A 26,923-nucleotide genomic window follows, 5' to 3' on the forward strand; every position below is an offset into this window, starting at 1 on the left:
ATTTAGCCCAGTATCCTGTTTTTGGACAGTGGCCAATGCCAGATACCTCAGAGGAATGAACAGAACAGGGCAATAATTGAGTGATACATCCCCTGTTGTCCAGTCCCGGCTTCTGGGAATTAGAAGCTTAGATACCCCAAGAGCATTGGGTTGCATCATTGACCATCTTGGCTAGTAGCCATTGATGGACCTATTCTGCATGAGTTTATCTAATTATGTTTGGAACCCAGTTATACTTTTGGCATTCACAACATCCCTGGGCAGCGAGTTCCACATTTTGACTCTGTGTTGTCTGAAGAAGTACTTCCTTATGTTTCTTTAAAACTGCAGCTTATTAATTTCATTGGGAGACCCCTAGTGCTTGTGTTACATGAAGGGGTAAATACCACTTCCATATTCACTTTCTCCACATCATTCATTATTTTAATAGACCTCTATTGTATTCCCCTTTAGTCATCTCTTTTCTAAAATGAACAGTCCTAGTCTTTTTAATATTTCATCAGACGGAAGTTGTTCCATACCCCTAAGCATTTTTGTTGCCCTTCTCTCTACTTTTGCCAAGTCTAATATATCTTTTTTGAGACTGGGCGATCAGAATTACACACTGTATTCAAGATTTGGGAGTACCATGTATTTATATAGTGGCATTATGACATTTACTGTCTTATTTTCTAACCCTTTCCCAATGGTTCCTAATAGTCTGTTAGCTTTTTCAACTGCCGCTGCACATTGAGCAGATGTGCTCTGATAATTCTGAATACATCCGGTGAAGTGAGCTGTAGCTCACGAAAGCTTATGCTCAAATAAATGTGTTAGTCTCTAAGGTGTCACAAGTACTCCTTTTCTTTTTGATAATTCTGTTGTTTACTAAAGTTTCAACTAATTTGCTTGGTACTGAAGTTAGGTTTACTGGCCTGTAATAGCCAGGATTGTCTGTGGAGCTTTTAAAAAATTAAAAATAAATGGGAGTTACATTAGCTGTCCTCCAGTCATCTGGACATAATTTGCTGGAGATAACCTAGTTTATAACATAGGTTCCTTGATTGGTTACACAACCATTTCCCTCCTTTCTTATTATTGCATCAAGAGACACTTTTGAAAGTTTAACCGCCTGCAAAATTTTTTGGAATGCAAGACTGATTACACTTTTGGTCAAGAGTACAGTAGTTTCATTAATGCTAGAGGGAGCAGCGGAATTACATTTAATAGGGAACATTCAGTGCCAAATCTGACTCAGTGTTCTGCTATACATTCAATTTGATTTTCCATTTTCCTCCACTCCTTCCCACGAGTCTTGTAATGTGACAGCAGAGCTGGGACATACGGCATGGTCAATTACTTACCTAATCATATCTTGTTCCAAATTTTTATAAGAAGTGCTTGTGGAAGCTGGTGAATGGAAAACTAAAGCCCTCTAGATTTATGCATGGAAGAGTTATATCATTGGCTGCCACAATCTTCCTTGTGTTGCTCTGGCTGAAGTCCCTCGACCCTGTTCTAAAAGGACCAATTCTACAGATGAAGTTAGCTCAGACTTCATGGCTCATTCAATTGTTGACTTCTTCTAAGATTGCCGACAAGGGTGCCAATTATTATGCGGAAACCTAAGGCCTATCACCACCAACCTATTTAACAAAGACCATGCAATAGTCACATGGCAAAGATGTACTGATGTATGACAAGGGAGGTCCTCCACATCCCTAGTAGAGCTCTGAATCCCACACATCACATGCAGAAGACCTCACTTTCTGAATTCCCCACCATTATTACTCCTTAATTGACCACGTTTGAGCAACATGAGATGCTTCCCCGACCCATGCTGGCTCAAGGTTCTGAATACGAGGCCTGAACTTACTACATTTCTTGAGTGTTGAATTTGTTATTTTCCCCACCTATTCATTTAATTTTCTACTTTTCTACATTCATCTTTTTCCTTTGCAAACATAATGTTGTAGTACAAACCACACACTCAAGCACTCCTTTCAATAGCTTTGCATTTGCTTCCTGTCTCTTCAGACAAACAAGAAATATGGTTCAATACAATCTTAAAAATAAAACAGGATTAGTTTTATAGCATAAAAAAGGACAGAATGAAGAACAAAACACAGGGGAGACAGGAGACAAACCAGCCTGAGGCTTCCACACAGATTACAGGTATCAGGACTAATTTAGCTAATAATTTACTATTACCCGTGCACTGAAATACAGCTGGAGATGTATTTTAATATGGTTGCCAGAGATACTCCACATTGGTAAAGGTATTTTGGAGAATCTGGCTCATCTTTAATTTTCTGATGCAGACTTGCTACTTTCTACTCATTCAATACAACACCCAAAGAACTCACAGGAATCTGGGGGGAGCATAAAACATGCTGACTATAAGAAATAAATGCAAGACAAAATTGAATCTTTGCTGCCACCTTGCTGCCTTATCTATAATCCACATCGGTACATTATACACATACTTTTTGTCCTACACTGGATTCAGCATGATTATATGTGTACAGATGCCTCCCCCGTTTTGATGAACTTTAATTTGACATACTAGGAAAACAAGGTGATTGCACTCAGAAGAATATTTTGTTGACTAGGAAAAGGAAGCCCATACCTGTGTGCTAAGTATCATATGGGCCCTTTGTAGCTTTCTGGTTAGTCAAGGTGTGTGTTACTGCCAGACGTGCACTTTCAGTTGGGTTTTTATACAATACCACCATGGTTTTGATTATTAACCAGTTTATATAGACATGGATTATCCAACGCGATCAGCCTCAAATAAGAGACCAATATGAAACTCCTTACTTTCAAGGACATAACATCTGCAACAAATTTTAGACAAGAATCTTTATAGATAGGAAATTTTTTTTTATGAACATTGGGTGAAAGTGAACCATTATTGTTACAACTCATTATTCAGACTATATAATGATGTCTGAGTAGTTACAAAATATAGATCTACTATTAAACAAAGAACTAAAATTTGAAATCCAAACACAGTTTTAAAAGGGTAGTGAAAAAATGAGTTCTCTCTGACCTCATAACCTATATTCTGCCCACTAATTAATCTCCTCCAGGGTTCCAAAGTTTGGAACAGCTTCCTACAGCATCGATTTTTCTTTCTCTATATAAAGACCCAGTGCCCAAAAGCCCAGTTTCTCTCAAAATGTGATCTGTTAAATAGAGGGAGTGAGATTTACATGGGCGATAACATGCTTAATCAAGTGATACAGTGCCTGATTCTCATTTACATTAAGGCTATTCTACTTTGCTTTTTAATACACTGATTTAAAATAAATAAAATCACTTTTTACACCCACTTTAAGAACAGCATAAGGCGTCCTAATTGTAGTATAAATGAGCATCAGATTTTTTCGAGTCCTTAAAGTTGGTCATCCTCTGTTTCAGGATGACAAAGGAAGTATTTTTTCCCCCTAGCAGTAACATAAGCCAGAATTTCAGAACTGGACACTCTGTATTAGAAGATTAATACTACATTCTCCAAAATGCAAAATAGTGCAGCCTTTACAAAAAAAAAAGATTTTTCACAGGAAACCACTCTTCCTTCATTCTGTCTGAATCCTACTGCACAGAAGGACAAGGCCTGGCAAACGAGATGCTAGATGGTCTATCACATATATAAATATACTGAACATTTCAGAAAGACAGCAGCTCTAGTCTTTCTTTACCACCAGGCAATTCAAAGGCCTCCATTGCAAGACAGAAGAAACTATTAATCAAAAGCAGGATACAAAGCTAGTGATCCATGTTTGAATTATAGCTGTCATCCTCAAAGATTTTTCTATGAACAAAAGATAGAAGTGGGAGGCAGACCTGTTGAAAGTCTCTGAATAAGGATAAAAAACAAAGATAATGTAATGGTAGGTGTCTACTATAGACCACCTAACCAGGAAGAAGAATTGATGAGGCTTTTTCCAAACTACCAAAATCATCCAAAACACTAGACTTGGTAGTGGTGGGGGAGTTCAACTACTCAGACATCTGTTGAGAAAATACAGCAGGGCACAGATTATGCAATGAGTTCTGGGAATGCACTGGAGATTTATAAATTACAGAAGCTGGAGAAAGTGAGTAGGAGAGTGGCTATTCTAGATTTCATTATGACAAACAGGGAGTAACTAGCTGAGAATCTGAAGGTGGAAGGTTTAGGTGAAAGTGATCATGAAATGATAAGAGTTCATGATTCTACGAAATGGTAGGAGAAAAAACAGCAGAAAAAGACAATGGATTTCAACAGGGCAGACCTAACTGAACTCAGAGAACTGGTAGGCAAGATCCCGTGAGAAGCAAGTCTAAGGGAAAAAAGTGTTCAGAAGAGCTGGCAGGTTTTAAAAGGATACAAGAGTAAATTTTATTAAGGGCACAAGAGTAAATTATCCCAATGCATAGAAAAGATAGGAAGCATGGTAAGAGAGCACTCTGACTTAACCAGGAGATCTTCAATGACCTGAAACACAAAAGAGACATACAAAAAGTGGAAACTAGGTCAAATAATGAAGGATGAATATTAAAAAAAATAACAAGTATGTAGGAACAGAATTAAAAAGGCCAAGGCAAAAACAAAATTAAATAGCTAGAGACATAAAAGTTAACAAGAACACATTACAAATCATGTGAAGCAAGAGGAAGATCAAGGACAGAGTAGGCCCATTTACTCAATGAGGAGGAAAAGACAAGAAATGTTTATTTACAGGACTGTGGTTCTTTGAGATGTGATACCGATGAATATTCCACCTAGGCGCATGTGTGACCAGTGCACCGGAGCTGGACAAATTTACCTAGGAGTACGTTGGAGGGTGGGGGGGGGGAGTGCTTGTGCTCCATGGCCACAGACCCTCCTCTGGCTATATGAAGTGGCACAGCCCCGACTCTCCCTCAGTTCTTTTGCACTGAATGCGTGGACACAAGATTCCAATACACAGGGGACAGAGGGTTGGTCATGGAATACAAATCTGCATCATATCTCGAAGAGCCACAGTTACAGTAAGTTAGCGTTTCTTCTTCTTCTTCAAGTAGATGCAGCCGCATATTCCAGATGAAAGGCTAGACATGTTTGACATCTAAGATATGAAGATGCTGCTCCTCCAGAGATGAATGTGACTTAGGAAAAAACGGGTAAATATACTGGTTCTAATGAAACAGAGACCACTTTAGGCAAAAATTTTCGATGTGGTCGAAAAGTCACTTTGTCTCTGGAGAACTGTCTATTACAGGGGTTGGCAACATTTTCGAAGTGGTGTGCCGAGTCTTCATTTATTCATTTTAATTTAAGGTTTCACGTGCCGGTAATACATTTTAATGTTTTTTAGAAGGTCTCTCTCTATATATAAAAGCCTATATATTATATAACTAAACTATTGTACTGTAAAATAAACAAGGTTTTCAAAATGTTTAAGAAGCTTCATTTAAAATTAAATTAAAATTTTGATCTTATGCTGCCGGCCCGCTCAGCCCGCTGCCTGCGGCCGGGACCCCAGCTGGCAAGGGGCCGGCAGCCAGAATCCCAGAATGGCAGCGGGCTGTGCGGGGCAGGCGGCTGGGACCCCAGACCAGCTGTGGGCTGAGCGGCTCAGCCTGTTGCCGCTCAGGGGTTCCATCTGCCAGCTCCTGCCAGCCAGGATCCCGGCTGCTGGACCTGCTCAGCCCGCTGGCGGTCTGGGGTCCCGACCCTGCCCACATACAGTGGGTACCTACCTTCTCCCTGGTTCTGGCCCATTCTCTTCTTCTCTCTCAGCACTGAGCTGAGGGTGGGAGTGCACTGAGCACAGGGCTGGGGGTGAAGGAGCAGGATGGGGGTTGGGGTGTAGGGTCTGGCCAGGAGCTAGAATGAGGGAAGGGGCTCAAGGTTGGGGCAGGAGGTTTGGGTGTGGAGAGCTTACCTGGGCAGCTCCCATTTGGTGGGAGGGGTGCAGGAGCTTCTGTTTGGTTCTCAGGGTGGGGATGTCGGGGGTGCATGGGGTGTATGGGTACTGGGTATGTAGGGGGGTGCAAGAGTCAGGAAGAGGACTGGGGGCCTGTGAGGTGGGTGCAGATGTCAGGGCATTGGGTGTGGGGGCCTGGGTATGTGTGGGGGTGCCAGAGTCAGGGCTGGGGTCATGGGGGCGGTGAAGGAGTCAAGCAGAGGGTGTGTGTGTGTGAGGGGGGTATAGGGCTCAGGGCAGGGACCTGGGGGTTGTGCAGGGATGCAGGGCTCAGGGCAGAGGGCTGGGTGTGTTTGGGGGGGGTCAGGGCAGAGGGCTGGGGATGTGGGCTGGGCTCGTGGGGTGCTCATGGCAGGGGACTGGAGGGGGTATGCCCCGCTTCCACCTGCCCCCTTCTCTAAGGCCCTGCCCCTGATTCTTCTCTGCCTCCGCCAGGAGCAGCGAGCACACTGACCCCACTCCTCCCCCACCCCCTCACAAGGGCCATCAGCTGATCGGCCGGCAGGGAGGGACGGAGAGGAAGAGGAGGAGGGGCTGGAACCCAGCACACTGCAGGAAGAGGCAGGGGAGTTGGCAGTACCAAGCTTCTGGTACCCTGGCAGGCAGCAGCGTGCCATTAAAAATGGGCTCGCGTGCCGTCTTTGGAACGCGTGCCATAGGTTGCCGACCCCTGGTCTATAAGGAGACTCTGCCATCACTGTCTGCAACTCACACACACTCCTTGCAGATGTTATCACTACGGCTGTCAAAGTAACGCTCTCCTTGATACAGAACTACCATGGACAGATCACCTAAAGTCAGAGCAACCTGGATTGTGTTCCCCCTTGTTTGTTCACATCATACGTTGCAGTGGTATTGTAAGTATGTGAATCACTGAGTCTCTGATATAGTATTAAAAAATGTGAGAGGCATTGTGGATGACCCAAAGATACAGCAAATTGATATGGAGTGTGGCTGCCTGCACCAACCACAGACCCTGTAGTTTCAGTGACCACAGGTGCACTCCCCAACCCATCAGTGAGCCATCACTAACAGCTGACTTGGTTGGTGAAGGCTGGACAAAAGGAATGCCTTGGAAAACGTCCAGCTCTGCAAGGAGACTAGGACCAGTGGAGGGAGACAAACCAGTCTGTCTAGAGAATGAAGAGATATGACAGTAGTCGAGATATGAGAGGACGTGAATTCCCCCCTGAGAAATGCCACAACAATGACCACACATTTGATAAAAACTCAGGGGGTCAGCAGAGAGACTGAATGGAAGCACTGTGCACTGAGTGACATTCCGCCATTGTGAACAGAAGGATCTTTCTGTGCCTCAGTCAAATCGCCATGTAAAAGTAGGCATCCTGAAGGTCCAGAGCAGCAAACCAGTCATTCAGAGATGACGCAGGGAGGATAGTTGATTGAGTGACTATCTGGAACCTCATGTACCTGACATATTTGTTGAGGCTGTGAAGGCTGAGGAGGAGTCTTACCCTCCCTTGGATATGAGTACCAGGAAGTATTGGGAGTAAAAGCCGTGACCCTTGTGTTCCAGCAGAACCTCCTCCATTGCTCCAAAGCCCGCAGAGAGCTGACCTGTTAGAGGAGCAGTATCACATGTGAGGGGTCCCTGAAGAATGCAAGCCATGATTAAAGGCTGAAGGAACTCGGTATGTTTAGTTTGGAAAAGAGGAGATTAAGGGGGGACATGATCGCAGTCTTCAAATACTTGAAAGGCTGCCATAAAAAAGATGGAGAAAAGTTGTTCTCTCTTGCCACAGAGGGCAGGACAAGAAACAATGAGTTTAAACTACAGCATAACAGATTTAGATTAAATCTGAGGAAAAACTTCCTAACTGTAAGAACAGTAGGACAATGGATCAGACTACCTAGAGAGGTGGTGGAAGCTCCTTCACAAGAAGTTTTCAAAAGGAGGTGGGATAGCGGTCTATCTTGGATGGTTTAAACACAACAAATCCTGCATCTTGGCAGGAGGGTAGACTAGATGACCCTTGAGGTCTCTTCTAACCCTATGATTCTATGGAGAGAAACAAACTACAACAACAACTAACACAACCTTAACTAACACTAAAGGTACTACTAACTATATACAACAAGAGAACTAGTTGAGAGGTTGAGACCACACAGAGCTCCGACTCCAGCCATAGGCAGTAAGAAGGAATTGAGGGAGGGTTGGGGTGGCACAGCCACATGTAGTCAAGAGAAGGGCTATGGTCACAAGGTGTGAATGCTCCCCCTCTACAGGTACTGCTAGCAAACTTCTCCTGCTCTGGAGTGCTGTGAGCACACAGGTAGGTGGCATACATGGCTGTAGCTACTGAAAGATGAAGAGAAAATGCAACAATGGCTGAAGTGATATATCCCCTTTTGTTTCAGTTTTCACCAAAAAAGTTAGCAGTGATTGAATGATTAACACAGGGAACATCATTGTAAATGGGGTAGGATCTGAGGTTAAAATAGAAAAACAACATCTGGAGAATTAACTAGACAAGACAGATGTCTTCAACAGGGTCTGATGAAATACATGCTAGAATACTTAGGGAACTAGCTGAAGAGATCTCTGAGCCATTAGTGATTATCTCTGAGAACTCAGGGAGGATGGGAGATATACCTGAGGACTGGAAAACAAATATGTTACCAATCTATAAAAAGGGGAAAAAGCATAATCCAGGGAATTTATAGACCAGTCAGCTTAACTTCAATACCTGGAAAGATAAAGGAGCAAATAATCAGTTTGTAAGCATCTAGAAGAAAATAAGCTGATAAGTAATAGTCAACATGGATTTGTCAAGAACAAATCATGTCAAACCAACCTAATATCCTTCTTTGACAGGGTAACAAGCTTGTGGATAAGGGAGAAAGATATGATATATCTGAACTTTAGTAAGACATTTGATACAGTCTCAGATGACCCCAAACTACAGAAATGTAGCCTAGGCAAACCTACTACAAGATGGATGCACAACTAGTTGGAAAAACTATACTCAGAGAGTAGTTATCAGTGGTCTACAATTGATCTGGAATGGTATATTGATGGGGGTCTTGCAGGGATATGTCCAGGATCCAATTCTATTCAATATCTTAATAAATTATATGGATAATGGCATAGGGTACCCTTATAAAGTTTGTGGACGATATCAAACTGGGAAGGGTTGCAAGCACTTTGGAGGACAGTATTAGAATTCAAAATGGTCTTGACAAACTGGAGAAATGGTCTGAGATATGGACAAATTAGAGGAAGTCCAGGGGAAAGCAACAAAAATGATTAAAAGTCTAGAACACATGACCAACAAAGAAAGATTGAAAAAAATTTGGTTTTGTTTAGTCTGGAGAAAAGAAGATTGAGTGGAGACACGATAACAGTACTCAAATATATAAAACAGTACTCAAGTATATAAAGAGGAGGGGGATAAACGGTCCTCCTTATTCACTGAAGACAGGATAAAAAGTAATGGGCTTAAATTGCAGCAAAGGAAAATTAAGTAAGAAGTTTATCCTTATGTCTAACTGTATAGGTAGTTAAGCACTGGAATAAATTACCTAGGGAGTTGTGGAATCTCCCCCATTGATGGTCTGTAAGAACGGGTTAGACAAACACCTGTTAGGGATGGTCTAGATCAGGGATCTCAACCTCGAATCACCACGAGGGCCACATGAGAACTAGTACATTGGCCTGAGGGCTGCATCACTGACACCCCCTACCCTGTTGCCCCCGGTCCTGCACCCACTCCATCTCTTCCATGAGGCCTTGCTCCTGCCCCACCCCTTCCCACCCCATTCCAACCCCTTCCCCAAAGTCCCCACCCCAACTCCGCCCCTCCCTGCCTCTATTCCAACACCTTCCCCAAATCCCTGCCCCACCTCTTCTCCGCCTCCTCTCCGAGCATGCAACTCCCGGCTCCTTCCCCCTCCCTTCTGGAAAGTGCTAAGTGCCTGGAGGTAGGCAGAGGAGTGGGGACACGGTGCGCTGGGGGAAAGGGGATGGGGGGAGGGGAGCTTGGCGGCCCGCAGGAAATAACTCCGGGAGAGTGCAGGGGGTCACGGGGAGCTTGGCGGGCCACAGGAAATAACCCAGCGGGCCGCATGTTTGAGGCCTGTGGTCTAGATAACGCTTAGTCCTGCCTCAGTGCAAGGGGCTGGACTGATGACCTATTGACCTTCCAGTCCTACATTTCTATGAAAATCAAAACAAAAAAAAAACTCTTTTGTAATTTTATTAAGGATCTGATATTTCAACTAAAATTGTTCTTGTACCATATGATCTGACTATAAGAGAGAAAATGAGCACAAAATATTCAGATTGAGTGATTAAATACATTACATAAATCCAAGAAAAACTATTCAAATAAAACCTGACAGTCACTTAATCAGGACTTTAATATCATTTGAATGATAGCCAAAATAAAATGACCAGGCTCATTAAACCTCCATGCTTCAGGATATCAAATGGAGTCTAGATGAAATTTCCCCCATAGCATTACATTGGTAACGAGGTGTTTTTTACATCTTACTTTGAAGAGGCTGGTATTGGAGACTATGACCCAGGTCCTGCAACTGAATCTATGTGGGTTAAACTTTGCATCCATACGTACAGAGGACCATTGGTAGTATCTGGGCCTATTTCTTTTTCCCAATACGGCTATTTTCATGTAAATTCAGGAGTTTTTCTCTCCCAGAGGATAGAGAAAGAACAAAGTGTTATTCTATCCTATATTAGTGTGGGTACAGAGATAATATGTGCCTTCACAAAATTATTCAAAATCCTCTATAGTTTTATTTTGGATACTTTTGGATTTCAATACAGAATCCACCTAGTGCTAAACAACTGTGATCTAGAATATAAACTCTCATATTACTTTTTTTTCTAACCCTCACTGTAGTTAAGATTTTCTTCACAACTAACTGAATGCATGTCTACACTTGCAAATTAATCTGGATTAAGGCAGAGTGTGAATTCAAAGCGCAGTAGCTAGTCCTGAGCAACTCTATGTGGACATGCTTATTCTAGAACAGGAGTGGAGAAACAGTGAAAACACAGTAACATGGATAGGGCTTTGCTGTGGGGATGCTTGCAGCAGGGCTAGGTTAATCCAGGTGCCAAGTACCCAGATTAACTGTGCAGTGCAGATACACCCAATTGCAAACCAATAAATTGTCATGCTCCTGACTCTGCAGACAGTCCTAAAACATTAGCTATGTCAGATCTCAATGGGATGCACATACTGTAACCTAACTAGGATACTTTAAAGGACTATGCTATTTTACTGATTATCTTTTTACCAGAAACACTAAACTAACATGCTTGCCTTATGAACCCAAACATGCTCTGAAACTTCCCTGTGTACCAAAAGTCCCACCTGCCCTGGATTCAGCTGCAATAACCTCCACCTGCTTCTGACAACTTTTATGTCACAATTATGCATTTTCAGTACAAAAACCTGTGGCATAACACAAATTTAGAACAAGGTGAAAATAAATTGAATTTAATATGAAAACAAACAGGAACTAGCGATTTGACTGTATTTTTCAATAAAAACATCCATTTTAAAATGTGCCAAAGTATTTACATTATTGCTGCACTACAGAGGTCTGGCATCTTGCTGCAGCTTCTGTGGAGTACCTGAGATATGATTACAAGGAAGCACTTAGAACAGTTACAGAATTTATAGTTATGAAGCTATTAAATCTTTGGGAAAAGAAAAGGAAAGGAAACCACCACATTTTAGAATTCGAAGTCCAAGAATAAAAACAAAGGGAAACCTGATAAAATTACAGCTACAAAACTAGTTACAGCATCAGGACTGAGGCAGAAAAACAGGAGGAAAAGTAAGAAATTAAAACCATGCACAACAGAATTTCTCGCTTATTTATCTAAAGGTCTTCTAAAAGCAGTTGTTTAGTGGGGTATGTCCTATCCACACACGATAGCTATGAGCAGGGCAGGCAGACCTATGGTTCAGATTTACCTTTTAAATGCAGACGCAAATCATGAGGCTTTTTGCCTGATGGAAATAGAGCTAAATTAACAAAACAAGAATGAGAATAAAAAATTATGTTTAAGAATCAGCTATAAAGCAAAAGATACAGAAAAAACCCCCAGAAAACTCCCAGAAATTCTACCGCTCAGATAAGAAATATGTTAATAAAACTCTCTCCAATATGAGTGATTGGCATGAAAAGAGACAGACAGAAGAGCTTTGGTCTTATCTCACACCACCACTCTTAAGGTTCGAAACATTCACTTCCTCCAGCTTCTTATTTTTATCACCAGAACAGGGCTTTGTAAGATAATTAAGAAAAGTAATGCACTGAAGAAACAAGTCAGTAGTTGTTACCACATATATTTTCAAAAGCTTCCCTTAGCATTTAAATATTTAAGTAGCTCAATAACTCCCATTAAAGATTTTCCTGATGGAAATTATTCAACTAAATCAAAATGTTTCACAGGGACTGTTAGAAGGCTTTTCCTTTACCCTCTTCCCTGGTTCTTGTCACACAGACAGAAAGCAGAAGACTAGAAGTCTGAAGTGCAGGCAGTGCAATGTTTATTGGGGTTAATTTCCAGCAAGCACGTGTCCCATAACTCTGATGCCGCAGGGCCTCGTTTCCCAGTATTCCGTCTTCCCCCTCCTCAGTAGGCATAATTATGCCTAGGGCCCTACCAAATTACCAGTCCATTTTGGTCAAGGGCACGGTCTTAGGATTTTTAAAATCATAAATTTCAGCTATTTAAATCTGAAATTTCACAGTGTTGTAAATGGAGGGGTCCTGACCCAAAAAGGAGGGTTTTTTTGGGAGGGTGGTTTGCAAGGTTATTGTACGGAGGGTTGCGGTACTGCTACCCTTATTTCTGTCCTGCTGCAAGCGGCAGCGCTGCCTTCAGAGCTGGACAGCTGGATAGCAGTGGCTGCTGGCTCAGAGCCCAGCTGTGAAGGCAGAGCCACTATCAGCAGCAGCACAGAAATAAGGACGGCATGGTATGGTATTGCCACCCTAACTTCTTCGCTGCTGCCTTTAGAACGGGGCAACGGCCAACAGCTGCTGCTCTCTGTCTGCCCAGCTTTGAAGGCAGCGTCGCTGCCTACAGCAGTGCAGAAGTAAGGGTGGCAATACTGCGACCCCTATAAAATAAGCTTGCAACCCCCCTGCAACTCCGTTTTGGGTCAAGACCACCAATTTGAGAAATGCTGCTCTTCCATGAGAAATCTGTATATACAGGGTAAAAGCACACAAAAGACCAGATTTCATGGGGAGAGACCAGGTTTCATGGTTCATGACACGTTTTTCATGGCCATGAGTTTGGTAGGTCCCTAATTATACCTGAAATGCATGACCACAGTCCCACCCCTTGCAACTTATGATCATGTTCCATTTGGGGGGTTGTGAATCTGGGGTTTTCATCCCACCCCTTTTGTACCCCATGGGAGGGGCAGGTAGTTCCCTGGTCTTTTAATGTTTTATCTTCCCCCCTCAATCTCCTCTTGCCCCTCACAAATGGTTGCTTGACCTTGCCTTGAGATAAGGAGTTGAGGCAGACTTCAAGTATGCGCTCATATATTATACTTCCACCATGCCTGGTAACACTTTAGCTACTATTATCAGTTCCCATTATACTAACAAGCCCATCTGGCTTAAACAAAAGCAACATACACAGTATTTTTGTCACATATTAGTAAGGATCCCTTTGTTCACACATATTAGTAATAATGTATGTGTATCAAAAAAATTAAACAGGCAAGCAAAACTCAAAATACTATTTCAGGCGAAAATACAGGCCTGGATCCTACATTGGCACTAGCACTTCTAAAAGGGATGTACAAACTATTGAAATTTTTGATGCGAAATTAGCAAAACATTTTGTTTTAACTTTATCATTTTATTCTATTATAAACTGTAATATACTGGTAATTAAAAGTTGAAATGTCTTGAGAAGATCAAAATGAATTATTTCAGCATAATTGATTTCACAAAATATTCCAAGATTTCAACTTTTCATCCCAATTTGAGATGAAATGAAAATTCAAAATCTCAGAATATCTCACAGTATGGGGAATTCCATTTTTCAACCAGCTAATCATATTGCATTTGCAACCCATTCAGATTACTGTTCTGCAAAAAGTAGCATAATCAAATTAAAACACAAAAACATTAAATGAAACCAACTTACGTTCAAGTACATATGAACAACTAATTCAGGCCTGGATGTAGTAAAGTGCTTAAATCCATCCCTATTAAGGAAAGCAGTTAAGCAAGTGCTTTAATCCTACTTCCTTCATGTGCTTAAATGCCCCTTCTGAATAGGTGTGCTTTTTGAATCACGACCTAATTTAGTAACAATCATTTTAACTTTTTACATGGTATCTAAGAAAAAAAAAAATCTGCTTTATTTAATGAGCTCATCTGTAACCCAAACATCAGCACCGTTTATATCAATTTGTGTGAAGATTACTAAACAGAAATTGATTTGTTTCATATAAGAACTTGGACTTTTTGAATGAAATTCAGATCAGGCAACCTCTCTTCATTCCCACCCCAAAGAAATTAAAGGCATGGCTTCTTAAAAGAAAACAACAAATGCTTCTTTTGCCAATACCTGACATTTTCCTTCAATTTTAACGTACAGGGTTACGTTAGTCTATCTGGCGTCTGCAAAATAGTGAAAAAGGTTAACACCACATGTATAAGGTATTGAAATGTTTCCACATACATAACAGAATTTTCCCCTCTTACTGTGAGATGCAACCTTAGCAGCAGAAAGTGCTGAGAGCACCATTTTATGACTCATGGTGCCTAGTACATTGTTATGGTACCTGAAATGAATTTATGTTGCCACAGTAACGGTTAGAACCAATGCACCAACAAGAGTTATGTTGGGAGATTGGTTCTCATAAGATTAGAGCTTTTGTGGCCTCTGTAACTTGCTGTTCAGTGTGTACTGTGTCCCCTTCTGTACCTGATTCACATCTCCCAGCTAGGAACATTAAATTTAGGCTGCAAAAGTTTATAATTCACCTTGAGAGGTCCTGGGGGTTAATCCCCCAAATGACCCATAGTTACAATAGTATAAATCCACAAAATATACATATCAGGCCTTGAAGCAGGAACTCTAGAAAAAAAATTCTTTGCTCAGCAAAAGAATAGGAAAATAAAACACCAAAAACATGATATCACTTTCTCTAGCAACACAACCAGAGAAGTTATTTGTACATTGTGGAGGGTAAAAGCTCCCATAATGCTTCTACATGGAGATATTTTATCAGCAACAGCACAATCCATGTTCCCAGAATTAAGAGGCAACAAATGTGCTAATTAGAGACAAACATAATAATAAATATATCTTGTTCATCTCAAAGCACTTTAAAGGACATAAGCCTCATTATTCTATTTTTAGAATATACAGAAACTGAGGCAAAGAGGCAATGCAATTTGCCCAAGTTCACCCAGCAGGAATTGAACCCAGGTCTCTTGAGTTCCAGTCCACTGCTCTATCCATTAGGCAACATTGCCTTTCCTAGTATTTTTGATATGTGAACCCGTAGTCTACTGAGAATTTGACTGAGCCCAGTAACCCAGGCCACATTCAGTCAAAGAGTGAACATTTACGAACCAGGACTGGCTTTCAATTACTTATCTAGTGAACATGTATACAGAGAAATTCAACACTGACTTAATACTAAAGCTCAAATTAATTTCAGAAATTTAGTAATAAGCACTACCATCTCATTTAACAAATGAAATCGAAGTGAGGTCAAAACTTTCCTCTTTGTGGCTTTTTTTTTTTTTTTTTTTTTTTTAAAGGATGCAGAAAATAATTCTAGGAGTTAAAATCCTGTGTTGTATACTGTACAGTACACCATGAACAAACTCTTACTTCTGAGGAAAACAGAAATTATACTACCACAAAATGTTGATGCAAAGTATTCAAGTTACATATCGGTTGGGTGTGGGTGACAGATCAGACATGAGGCAAAAATGAATTCTCAGTAGCTGCTGTTCTAACATTTATGTAATTGATTACTGCTTACCTGTTACCTGGGGCACATATGGCACGGACAATCTTTCCACACTGTATCCACTGCCACCTAATGATTCTGCAATCTTGTTTGTCAGGAAAAACAAGTTTTTTTCATGCTTCTCCAAAGATTTGGGAAGACTGTCAAATAATATATATTTAGCAATTAATATTTATTGATACAGATCTACGCATGTAATAAAATAAATCAAGATCATATTGTAAGTCAACTACCACCTGAAGAAAAGTCAGTGTTGATGTTTTGACAGAAAGGAACACTGTTAAATTGGTTATTAATTGAATATTCAAAGCTCTAATTTCTCTGTACATTTAAAAAATATTATGAATCCTCTTAACACAACACACCTAGACGATTTGGAACTTAATCATCACTGTTTATTCTTCACCTAGTCTAGGAGTTACTAAAATATTTTTGGCCTCATTTTGATCCACCAGTTCAAAGTAATTGCAAATGAAATGATTTTCTAATAATCAGATCAGTTTACATTCAAGAATAACTTTCCCAGTAATCTTTTATGGATTTGAAAGATTATGATGCAGAGAACGATTCTATTATTAAGTGTGGCTCTCTGCTCCTGAAGGGTTTAGGATACCACACTACATTTTAAAGTTACAGAGTACAAATAAAATATCTTCTATTACTCAGATGCTATAGCATCAACATGCAACTTACTTCTGACTAACCTTTTATTAAGAAATTAAAATTGAGATTTCCCATTTGATCTTTAATACTACATTTTTCTTCCCCAGTTTGTGTATCATTACCCTTTCTGTGCCACTTCTCCATAGATTCAACCTACTCTATGGTGTACAATTGTTTAATCTCGATAAAGAGAACATTAAAATGCATCCTCATCCATTCTATTATAAATATTTGTATCTACATACATGCGCTTGTCTTTGAAGATGTTTTCTGGTAGAAAATAGGGTGCTTCCACAGTTCGTGTTTCAATGACCTGCAAAACAAGCAAAGTAACACAAGCGGTCTTGGAGTGAATGAATGAAACTTTTCGTTCTTATTCTTCCATATTTAATCTTTATTTGTGCACACAGGATATTACATATATTGTATAGCAGACACCACCACAATGATACATTACTGGGTAGAATAGGTTAAGATATATTTTCCCCTAAACTAACCCATATCTAAAATAACTATTTTTTTTATTTTAGACTGTCTGCTAGATTCTCAGTTGGTATAAATCAGTATGGCTTCTCTGAAGGCAATGGAGCTACATGTTTTATACTAGCCGAGGATCTGGCCAATAAATATAAAATTCCAATTATAATGAAAAGTAATGTAGGTGAACAAAATTAAAATGGTGTACTAGAAGAGGTGAAAATTAACTGTACAAGCTTGAAGATAGTATGCAATTCCCATTGAGCTGACAGAGATTGCACTGTAGTAGTATTAACAGGCACAGATGTATTATGGACATTAGTTCTTACTATACAGAGTCTCTGGAGAGAGAGCTGAATATCATCTTACAGTGGGTCCAGCTTCATATTCCCAAGATTCTGCAGTAAGATATGCAGCCGCTAATACATCTACTAGAGAAGCCATTGCAACAGATATGATGACCATACGAATTATGCAAAAAGGAGGGTGTGCTCAGAAGGCAAAAGTGACAATAATGACAGAATCTCTACATATTCTACCTATTACATGTAGTCTTTCTAAGCTTTAAATCAGCCAGCATGTTGCTATGCTAAAAGATACTAAAAAGAAAAAACATTTAGCAAAAGTTATTTAATTGTTGTAGTGTAGGAAATGCCAGGCTAAATATCAAAGTCACTGATTTTATACTACCTTGCTGACATGCTGGCAAAAGGCAGGGACTGCAATCATCTGACTTAGAAAGTTGAGGTAGGCTGCAACCAATGCCATGACACCACAGCGATTGAACATTGGCAAGTTATCCTCATTAATGATGGCGATGTCCTATAATAAAAAGGAAAACATCAAGTGGCCCAACATTTACAAGTTATTCTGAATTTACATGACTGTTTCATAATCACTATATGTACACTACTAACTAGTACTTACTGCCTTCATCTGAAGGTCTCGGTGCAGTTCACAAACAGTGTCTTAACATTCTTGAAGTAGGTAAGCAATAGCCTCATTCTATAGCTGGGAACAACTAATATAAGGGAATGTAAGGACCCTGTTACCCCATGAGTATGGCAGAGCAAAGCCCAGGAACCCATTTCAACTCTATCCCCATAGGATATGAATAACTCTACTGAAATCTCTGGGGGTTACTTGTGTCCCATGGTGGAGAAGAGTGCCTTTTGACACTTAGTCTTGTGTCTTCCCCATAGACCCCTTTCCATCCTAAATGTAACATTTCCAGGGAATTAGAATGTTATTTAAAAAAATAAATTTCACAAGATGACTTAAAAACAGACAAAATATTGGCATGAGTCACAGGAAAACATCAAAACCATACATAATAGCTCCTTAATCTTCACCACCTCTCTGGAGGTAAGTGGTTAACCGTTAGAAAGGTGAAGTGACTCGCTTAGGACCACATAATGAATCACTGGAAAAGCCAGGATTAGAGCTCAGGACTTATTTCTATCCAGATTCTTCTACTGCTCCAATAACCATGGTATCTAAACTGTTGAATCCATACTCCTGTTCATTCTTCCAGATCACACGGCCTTCCTACTGCATTTAGCAACCTTTTAATAAAGTCTTATTTCATTTAATAAAAGAGACCCAGACAAAATTTTAGCAATTTGAAAAACAGGCCATTTATTTAGTTGCCTGTTTTTCAAAGATGCTGGGAAGCTGCTGGTATTCATGCCACATATTTAGATTTCTACCTTGAAAATCTTGGCTCCTGTTTCTGAATATATGCAAAAACCCAACCCAAATTAAAATCATCTCAATACTCAGCTTTTCGTATTCATTTATATTTACTTATAGAGTGACTGGATTTACGATTTATTAGAACAATAACTCACTAATCTCCTTTGTCCTGTGACTGGAGGGGTGTTAACTGGTCACTTCACTTTGAATAGTCTCTTGCAACATGTGTTAACTAATTATGTAAAATCAAGCTGTTCCAGCTTGCATTTACTGGAGACACTCTGGCTGCCTTTCCCAGACCTGAAGAAGAGTTCTGTGTAAACTTGTTTCTTTCACGAACAGAAGTTGGTCCAATAAAAGATATCCATAAATATACATTTAACGGATTAACCCAAATATCATTCCTGAAGCTTACCTGCAAAGCAATGGCCAGTCGAATGAGATCAATAACCACTTCTTCATTGGCTAGTTCGATTGTTATAAGAGCTAGAGAAGTGTAGAGCAGCTCAAAATTCTTTTGGACATTATCTTCTTCTTTACAACCTAAGTAGATGTGCCTGTACAACTGCTGGCCATGCTATAAAGTGCAGAAAAGGGACATTCAATACTGAAAAAAACCTGTCAATAAAGATTATTTTAAAATACACCAAAACAGGTTATTAAACAAAAGAGCACTACCTTTCTACCTTGAGTGCAATTTTAGAGTAATATGCCATTTTATGTGAACACACTTTTGAGTCTTACATAAATAGTTTCAAAGACAAAAGTCATACACAACATTATACAGGAATCATAATGTCCTCTGCCAGGTTTAACATTGACATGAAGTATTCACGAAAACGAACATTTACATCAGTTTATGGAAATGCGAGGAGGGAACAGAATGAAAAAATAGATCTTCGGTAAAATTTTGAAACACGCCTAAGTGACTAACAAGCCCAAGCCCCATTTTCAAAAGTGAATAAGGCAATTAAGGAGCCTAAATCCCTTTGACTTTCAGTGAGAATTAGGTTCCCAATTGCCTAAGTCTCTTTTGAAAATAACACATTGACACATTTGAAAATCATACTTTTTACCCTCTTGAAGAGCAAACCAAATCACAGTAACATTACAATGAAGGAGTCTATAATTAACAATCTACACTTTCAAGAAATGTCCTAAGCATCAGCCAAATCTATTCTTTAAAGAAATCATTATTTCAAGGCAAAGAATGAACATATAGTAAAAATGATCTAGAAAGGCCATTGCTTATGCAACTGTCTGCTCACAGTTTTTTCATTTTCTATGGCATGACCTGACATGCCCTTGCAGGTGATAGACAAATGTATAGGTAGCAGAGGTATTAACATCACTTGACATCAGTTAGCATATAAGTTTAAAATAAAAGGTTTAAAATTACAGAGATCCGAATGGATTCAGTCCTTTTTTCTACAAATGGCAGCTTACTATTTCAAAGCTGCTGCAACCTAATTGAGCCTGATATTTCTAGATCGCAAATATGTACAGCTCAACAACTGCAATGCTAGTTAGAAAAAACTCTGTTAGAAAATTATTTCCTACACCACTGCTAGCAGACATTACTAATTTTATGTTTCTCAATAGTAGTACTGCATATAAGTGTTTGCCCAGCAAATTATTTCTCTAAACTAGGGTCTGCATCCTTATTTCAGAAGCTAATACTCCTAAACAAAACTGAATTTTAAGATCGTGTGTCCAATAATGCATGTGATCAAAAATCTAAAGATTATGAGGATTTCTTTAAATATGTTTAGGTTTTTTTCTTTATTTTTTCCATAGGTCATTCACCCTCTCAGACTAGATATGGCAACAAAGATATTATACATCTATAGTCAGAGACTGTGACATTAGATACAAAATTATGACTGATCCTGCAGTGAAGGTATAATGAGAAGCAAGTTTGATAGGGAGAAGTTATTTAAACAAACAAGCATAACTCCTTTAATAATATGAGAAATTGAAAAGATACCACAATACACTACTTTTCACAAATTAATGTTGAATGTGTTGCCCGATTCTTTACTGGTTATCGATTATTATTGATTTCCAATTAAGTACCAATTGAAAGACCTGGCTGGGGATTGTACGGTTCTAATTCCAGAATTGGGCACAAGAGAATCAAGCCCATCAAGTTTACTATCTGGTAGAGAACCCAGATGTGCACAATGATGACATCTACACTGAGAGCAATGCAAAGCTTTAATCACTTTTATTAGCATAATTAGTAAAGACACAATGGCTCCAAACCACAAAAATTAGCAAAAATACAGAGTTAAGGTAATATCTTGTACCATTCCTGACATATCTAACACTCCTTCATGGGGACCTGGTGGAAAGAGATAAAGGTCCTGCTCTGCCCCTGGCATGCCAAACGAATCCAGTGGGCCAAACGCTCCTTACTTGGTGGTCTGGCCTCTTACATGTCCATGGGACTGTCATGAACATTCAGACAAATGCCCAGCCTTCCTTGTCCCTATCTAAGTTCCTCACCATAATAATGTTGGTGTGTCCTTATCCTTATCCTGGAAAAAGGCTAATGTAGTGCCCATCTTTAAAAAAGGGAAGAAGGAGGATCCTGAGAACTACAGGCCAATCAGCCTCACCTCAGTCCCTGGAAAAATCATGGAACAGGCCCTCAAGGAATCAATCCTGAAGCACTTAGAGGAGAGGAAAGTGATCAGGAACAGTCAGCATGGATTCACCAAGGGCAAGTCATGCCTGACTAATCTAATTGCCTTCTATAACGAGATAACTGGCTCTGTGGATGAGGGGAAAGCGGTGGACGTGTTGTTCCTTGATTTTAGCAAAGCTTTTGACACGGTCTTCCATGGAATTCTTGCCAGCAAGTTAAAGAAGTATGGGCTGGATGAATGGACTATAAGGTGGATAGAAAGTTGGTTAGATCGTCGGGATCAACAGATAGTGATCAATGGCTCCATGTCTAGTTGGCAGCTGGTATAAAGTGGAGTGCCCCAAGGGTCGGTCCTCGGGCCAGTTTTGTTCAATATCTTCATAAATGATCTAGAGGATGGTGTGGATTGCACCATCACCAAGTTTGCAGATGACACTAAACTGGGAGGAGAGGTAGATACGCTGGAAGGTAGGGATAGGATACAGAGGGCCCTAGACAAATTAGAGGATTGGGCCAAAAGAAGTCTGATGAGGTTCAACAAGGACAAGTGCAGAGTCCTGCACTTAGGACGGAAGAATCCCATGCACTGCTACAGACTAGGGACCGAACGGCTCGGCAGCAGTTCTGCAGAAAAGGACCTAGGGATTACAGTGGACGAGAAGCTGGATACGAGTCAACAGCGTGCCCTTGTTGTCAAGAAGGCCAATGACATTTTGGTATGTATAAGTAGGGGCATTGCCAGCAGATCGAGGGACATGATAGTTCCCCTCTATTCGACATTGGTGAGGCCTCATCTGGAGTACTGTGTCCAGTTTTGGTCCCCACACTACAAGAAGGATGTGGAAAAATTGGAAAGAGTCCTGCGGAGGGCAACAAAAATGATTAGGGGACTGGAACACATGACTTATGAGGAGAGACTGAGGGAACTGGGATTGTTTAGTCTGCGGAAGAGAAGAATGAGGGGGGATTTGATAGCTGCTTTCAACTATCTGAAAGGGGGTTCCAAAGAGGATGGATCTAGACTGTTCTCAGTGGTAGCAGATGACAGAACAAGGAGTAATGGTCTCAAGTTGCAGTGGGGGAGGTTTAGGTTGGATATTAGGAAAAACTTTTTCACTAGGAGGGTGACAAAGCCCTGGCTGGGATGATTTAGTTGGGGATTGGTCCTGCTTTGAGCAAGGGGTTGGACTAGATGACCTCCTGAGGTCCCTTCCAACCCTGATATTCTATGATTCTATGATTAATGATTTTAGCTTATCATCATATACGTCAATTTGTTGCCAAGGCAAGCTTGTGGTTAAGCATCTGCCAAGGTTTCTATCCTGAAATATCCAAGCCTAGTACCACAGTTAAATGTTCCTGTGGTTACCAGGTATCATTTTGTACAAATTCTTCCCCTTAAGCATACTATGCCCAGTTCCCCAAAACTTGGAGTGACTGTTAGGATACTTATCTATGCTAAAGTTCATAGGCTTCAAAGTCTTACGCTAACTGTTTAAGCTAATGCCTTACAGGATACAACCTGAAGGTTCCTTGTGTTACTGATAAGTAAAGTAAAATGCTAAAGCTAGCCCTATGGGCTAAAAATGTTGTCTTAAAAAAAAAAAAAAAAAAAATCGCTGAGGATTAGATCAGTATTGGAGGACCCTACTGAAGTTACTGGTACTCCACAGGAGTCTGGGTGCATGGAACTTACTTCAGGATCATAGCTTAAAGTCGTTAAAGCCCTGATTCTGCAAAGTACCTAACTTCATGCATGCGAGTATTTCCACAGAACGAGAGATTAAGCTGTAAATTCTTTAGTGCACAGAACTGTCTCGGAAATGATTCAGTACCTTGCTTTTAAGGTGCTATAAATTAAAAAAAAATTATAAAAGAATTTTATATTGAGATTTTTAATTTGATGTGAAAAGGTTGCAGCAAAGAAAGACAAGTTAATGATTCAGTTACTTTACATGCTCCTTCAAAGGAAAAGATAACTGTTTCATGCTATTACCTTCTTCATGAAGCTCACGTCTTGCCTTGAAATTTTGTCTCGTTTTATCTTTAGATCAGAAACATCTGGTATTATTCTACAAAGGCAACAAGTATGTCATTTTAATAAAATAACTTATTTATAATTTGTTAAGGGAAGTTGTATGGGGAAAACAGGTTGTGTAATATATATGAGCTATTCAAAACATTCTTGCAATTTCCATTTTAATTATACTCATGTTTAACAATCACATTCAATTTTCTGTTTTAAAGGAAGGAAATAAAAGTAAATATGATTCAAACACAGAAGGTTGCATTTTACACAGCAAAAAACTATCTTCTACAAAGCAAAAATACAATTAAAAACTTAATTAAACCAGCAACTATTTAGAACCTCCATTTAATAAATAATATATTAGGGCTTGGACAGAACCATCTCTATCCTTCAATCAATATAACTGTTTTCCAGTTTTGTTATGGAAAGGTGGACTACAGTGTTACTAAAATGCATAGTAAATAAGACGACACAGGAAGCTGTGTATATAAGGAACCAAATCTAACAACTTAAAGCTTGGGAAAATAGTGCATTAAAATGTTTATGCTTTGAAATATATAATTAACTATATGAACTACTTTAGCATTTGGATATTAAACTAGAAACAATTATTACAACTGAAGCCATTAAAACCAGAACACTACCTTATTCCTCTAAGTTTTGCTCTGTTGTCATGCCGATCAATAAGATTATGCAATATTTCCAAGACCAGCTGTCTTAGTTCAGAGTCTTCCATGAGTGAAGGAGACAATAAAGGATCAAGAAATGGGGCAGGAAGAGCAGCAGCAATAGTCTTTGCATTATATCCTGAAGTCACCTGTTCATTGTTCAAGAGAACATAAGTATTATCATTGTAAACCATTATTACGCTACTAGATAAGAATAATTCTCAACTCCCACTCCATTTCTGAGTGAGCAGGGTTTTTTTCAAGTGTTTGGGGGGATAGGTTCATTTGTAAATGCAATTAACTTGGAATTTCCTGACTTGACTGCTTATTATGCATCCTTAATATTATCTTAAGAGGATTTTTTAAAAAACTAGAATTTCTGGTTCCCCGTCTCTCCATAAAAAGAAAAATATTTCTTAAGCTGGATATTACAGGAATGCCCTGTCCCATGAAAGATGTGCACTGAATGAGGCAACAATTTGTGCAAAGGTCTGCCTCTTTTAGGGCCTAATCCAATACTCACTAAAGTCAATGGAAAGATTCCCCGTTGACTAATTGTCTTTGGCTCATGACCTGAAAACTCTTATCGTACAATTGTATTCATGTGGGCAGATCCCTCAGCCTGTGTGAAAGCAGTTCCAGAATCAGCATCTACATGTTATATTTCAAGCTCCTGGACACAATATGAGATTGGATAATAAATATAGTGAAAAAACATGCTCCAGGTACAGGTGGTTTTTAACCATTCAATCTAAAGAATGAGGTTAGGAGCCCTGCCTCATTCCATTTGTCCCTTAACAGCTGAACCATGTATGCAACAAGCTCTCCCTTGTAGACTTATCTAGCATGCCTAGCCACACGTGCAGATGCAATACAGCCTTTCTTTGCTTAGAAAATTGGTAAAAAAGAACACATTCATATTGCAAGTGTTGCATATACAAAATGTGCTACTTTCAAAACTATAACTTGACCAATTTTAAAATAAATGGTGAAACTTCTCCTCTCCCAACTCTGTGTAGTCAAACAGCTGAATTTTTTTTTTTTTTTAAAAAGGCATTTTTTAAAAAGGCATTTTCAGCCCAGAAATACATTAGCAAATTAAAACAAGACAGGTTAATGAAAATACATAGCTAACTTCAAAACAGACAAAAATATATAAAAAACAAACTGAACAAAAACGTCTTCATTGAACATCCCATTTTAAAAAATTAAGAATTGCGAAGTTTCATTTTACTAGTTTGACAGCCCTGGAGACTGGTGTCCTAATTATCCTCAGAACAGGTGCACACGTGCATTTTCTTGCCAACATGTCTCAGTCTAAAGGTGGAGAGCCCAATTCTCAGATTAGCTTGTAAATCATTATAAAGCCTTCTCAAACTGCAGTCATTCTACTGAGACAGCCACCAAAGGAGCTAATTATACAGTGTATGTACTCATGTGCTCCTTATAGCGCTGTCAGAGTTAGGAACCAGAGTGGGCAGTAAACTTTTCCCACAGTGCAACATATTTGTAGGGATAGAATATCGACACTGGGATGGGTGGGTGAGGGGGGTGCTAGGCATTCTGGGACAGGATTACTTTGACTCAGGTCTGTGCACTGCAGTGTGGACGCAAGAGCCCTAGGTTTGAGCATGACTGAGAAAATCCTAAACCCAGTGTAGATGCTCAAGCCCAGAGTTCCCTGACATGGGTCAGCTGACTCGAGTCCTGCTAACCCTAAGCATCCATTGCTGTGTAGTAGACATATCCTAGGTGCTTAAATAGTAGGTGAGCTCCTTTGAAAATTCATCCTCACAGGATCCAAACTCCAACACTTCACAGATCCAACATGCAATCAGACTGTGCTTGCACCAATGATGCAAAGTGACTCAATGACTGGGAGTTGCAGGTCGGAGACTCAGTTTTTGGGCAAGGAAACTGGGAGCTGGGGGAAGAGGTGTAGATTGGAACTGGCTGGACAAGGAGACTGAGAACAGGAGTTAGTGGGGTGCGGAGAGAACAGGGTGGGGGATGGATCTGACAATAATCCAGGAAGTGGAGAGTAGAATAGGGTATGGCTGGCAAAGAGATTTTAACAAGGAGCCAGAAAGGGAGACTGGGATAAGGAGCTGGGGAGCAAGAGGGAGACTGATATTGGACAAGGAACACATGGAGGGAAAAACTGGACAAGGCGAGTGGGAGCAGGGGAGGGTGAGACTGAGATTTAGACAGTGAAATAAAAGGGGAGATTAAGACTGGCTGAGCAAGGAGACTGGTGCTGGGATGAGAAGTCTCATGACTAGAGAGTGGGATGAGAAGTCAGTAGTAGGGAGGAAACAAGACTGGAATAGTCTGGAGAGGATGGGGATAAAAGTGGTCAAACTTGGGGGGGGAATGGGCAGGAGAGTCTGTACCCACTGGATCGCCTTCCCCTCCAGAGTCTCAGCCCCTCACCCACCCAACCCCAATTTTGTGAGCATTCATGGCCCGCCATACAATTTCTATACCCAGATGTGGTTCTCAGGCTAAAAAGTTTACCCATTCCTGATCTAAAGGTTCCAACCCAACTGATGAACCAGAAGGGTGTCAACATGATGCCACATCTGGAATTTCCCCCTCCTCATTTGTTTTTTAAAAAGGTTTGAGACATACTGAGAACATATATTTGCTCACTGGATTGATTCCCAATGACCAATTTTGAATTAAGTTTAAACTGAATCTCTTCTCATTTGTTCAATTAAATAAATCCCATAGACGATACAGAGACTATAAAAGGGTAGAATTAACTGTAAATTTTTCTGGGGTTACAG

At 40.1% G+C, this 26,923-nt stretch overlaps 1 protein-coding gene across 1 annotated transcript in view; it reads right to left on the reverse strand.

Moving 5' to 3' along the window:
* Window positions 1-26,923, reverse strand: part of EFR3A (EFR3 homolog A) — a 203,209-nt gene that overhangs the window by 15,920 nt on the left and 160,366 nt on the right. Inside the window, 6 exon segments of the mRNA XM_038390220.2 lie at window positions 15,965-16,092; window positions 16,861-16,928; window positions 17,783-17,914; window positions 19,203-19,364; window positions 23,434-23,509; window positions 24,111-24,283. Of these exon segments, the coding sequence (XP_038246148.1) occupies window positions 15,965-16,092; window positions 16,861-16,928; window positions 17,783-17,914; window positions 19,203-19,364; window positions 23,434-23,509; window positions 24,111-24,283 (739 nt within the window).

The sequence above is a fragment of the Dermochelys coriacea genome, chromosome 2 (genome assembly GCF_009764565.3).
Source record: "Dermochelys coriacea isolate rDerCor1 chromosome 2, rDerCor1.pri.v4, whole genome shotgun sequence".
NCBI classification, from domain to species: domain Eukaryota; kingdom Metazoa; phylum Chordata; order Testudines; family Dermochelyidae; genus Dermochelys; species Dermochelys coriacea.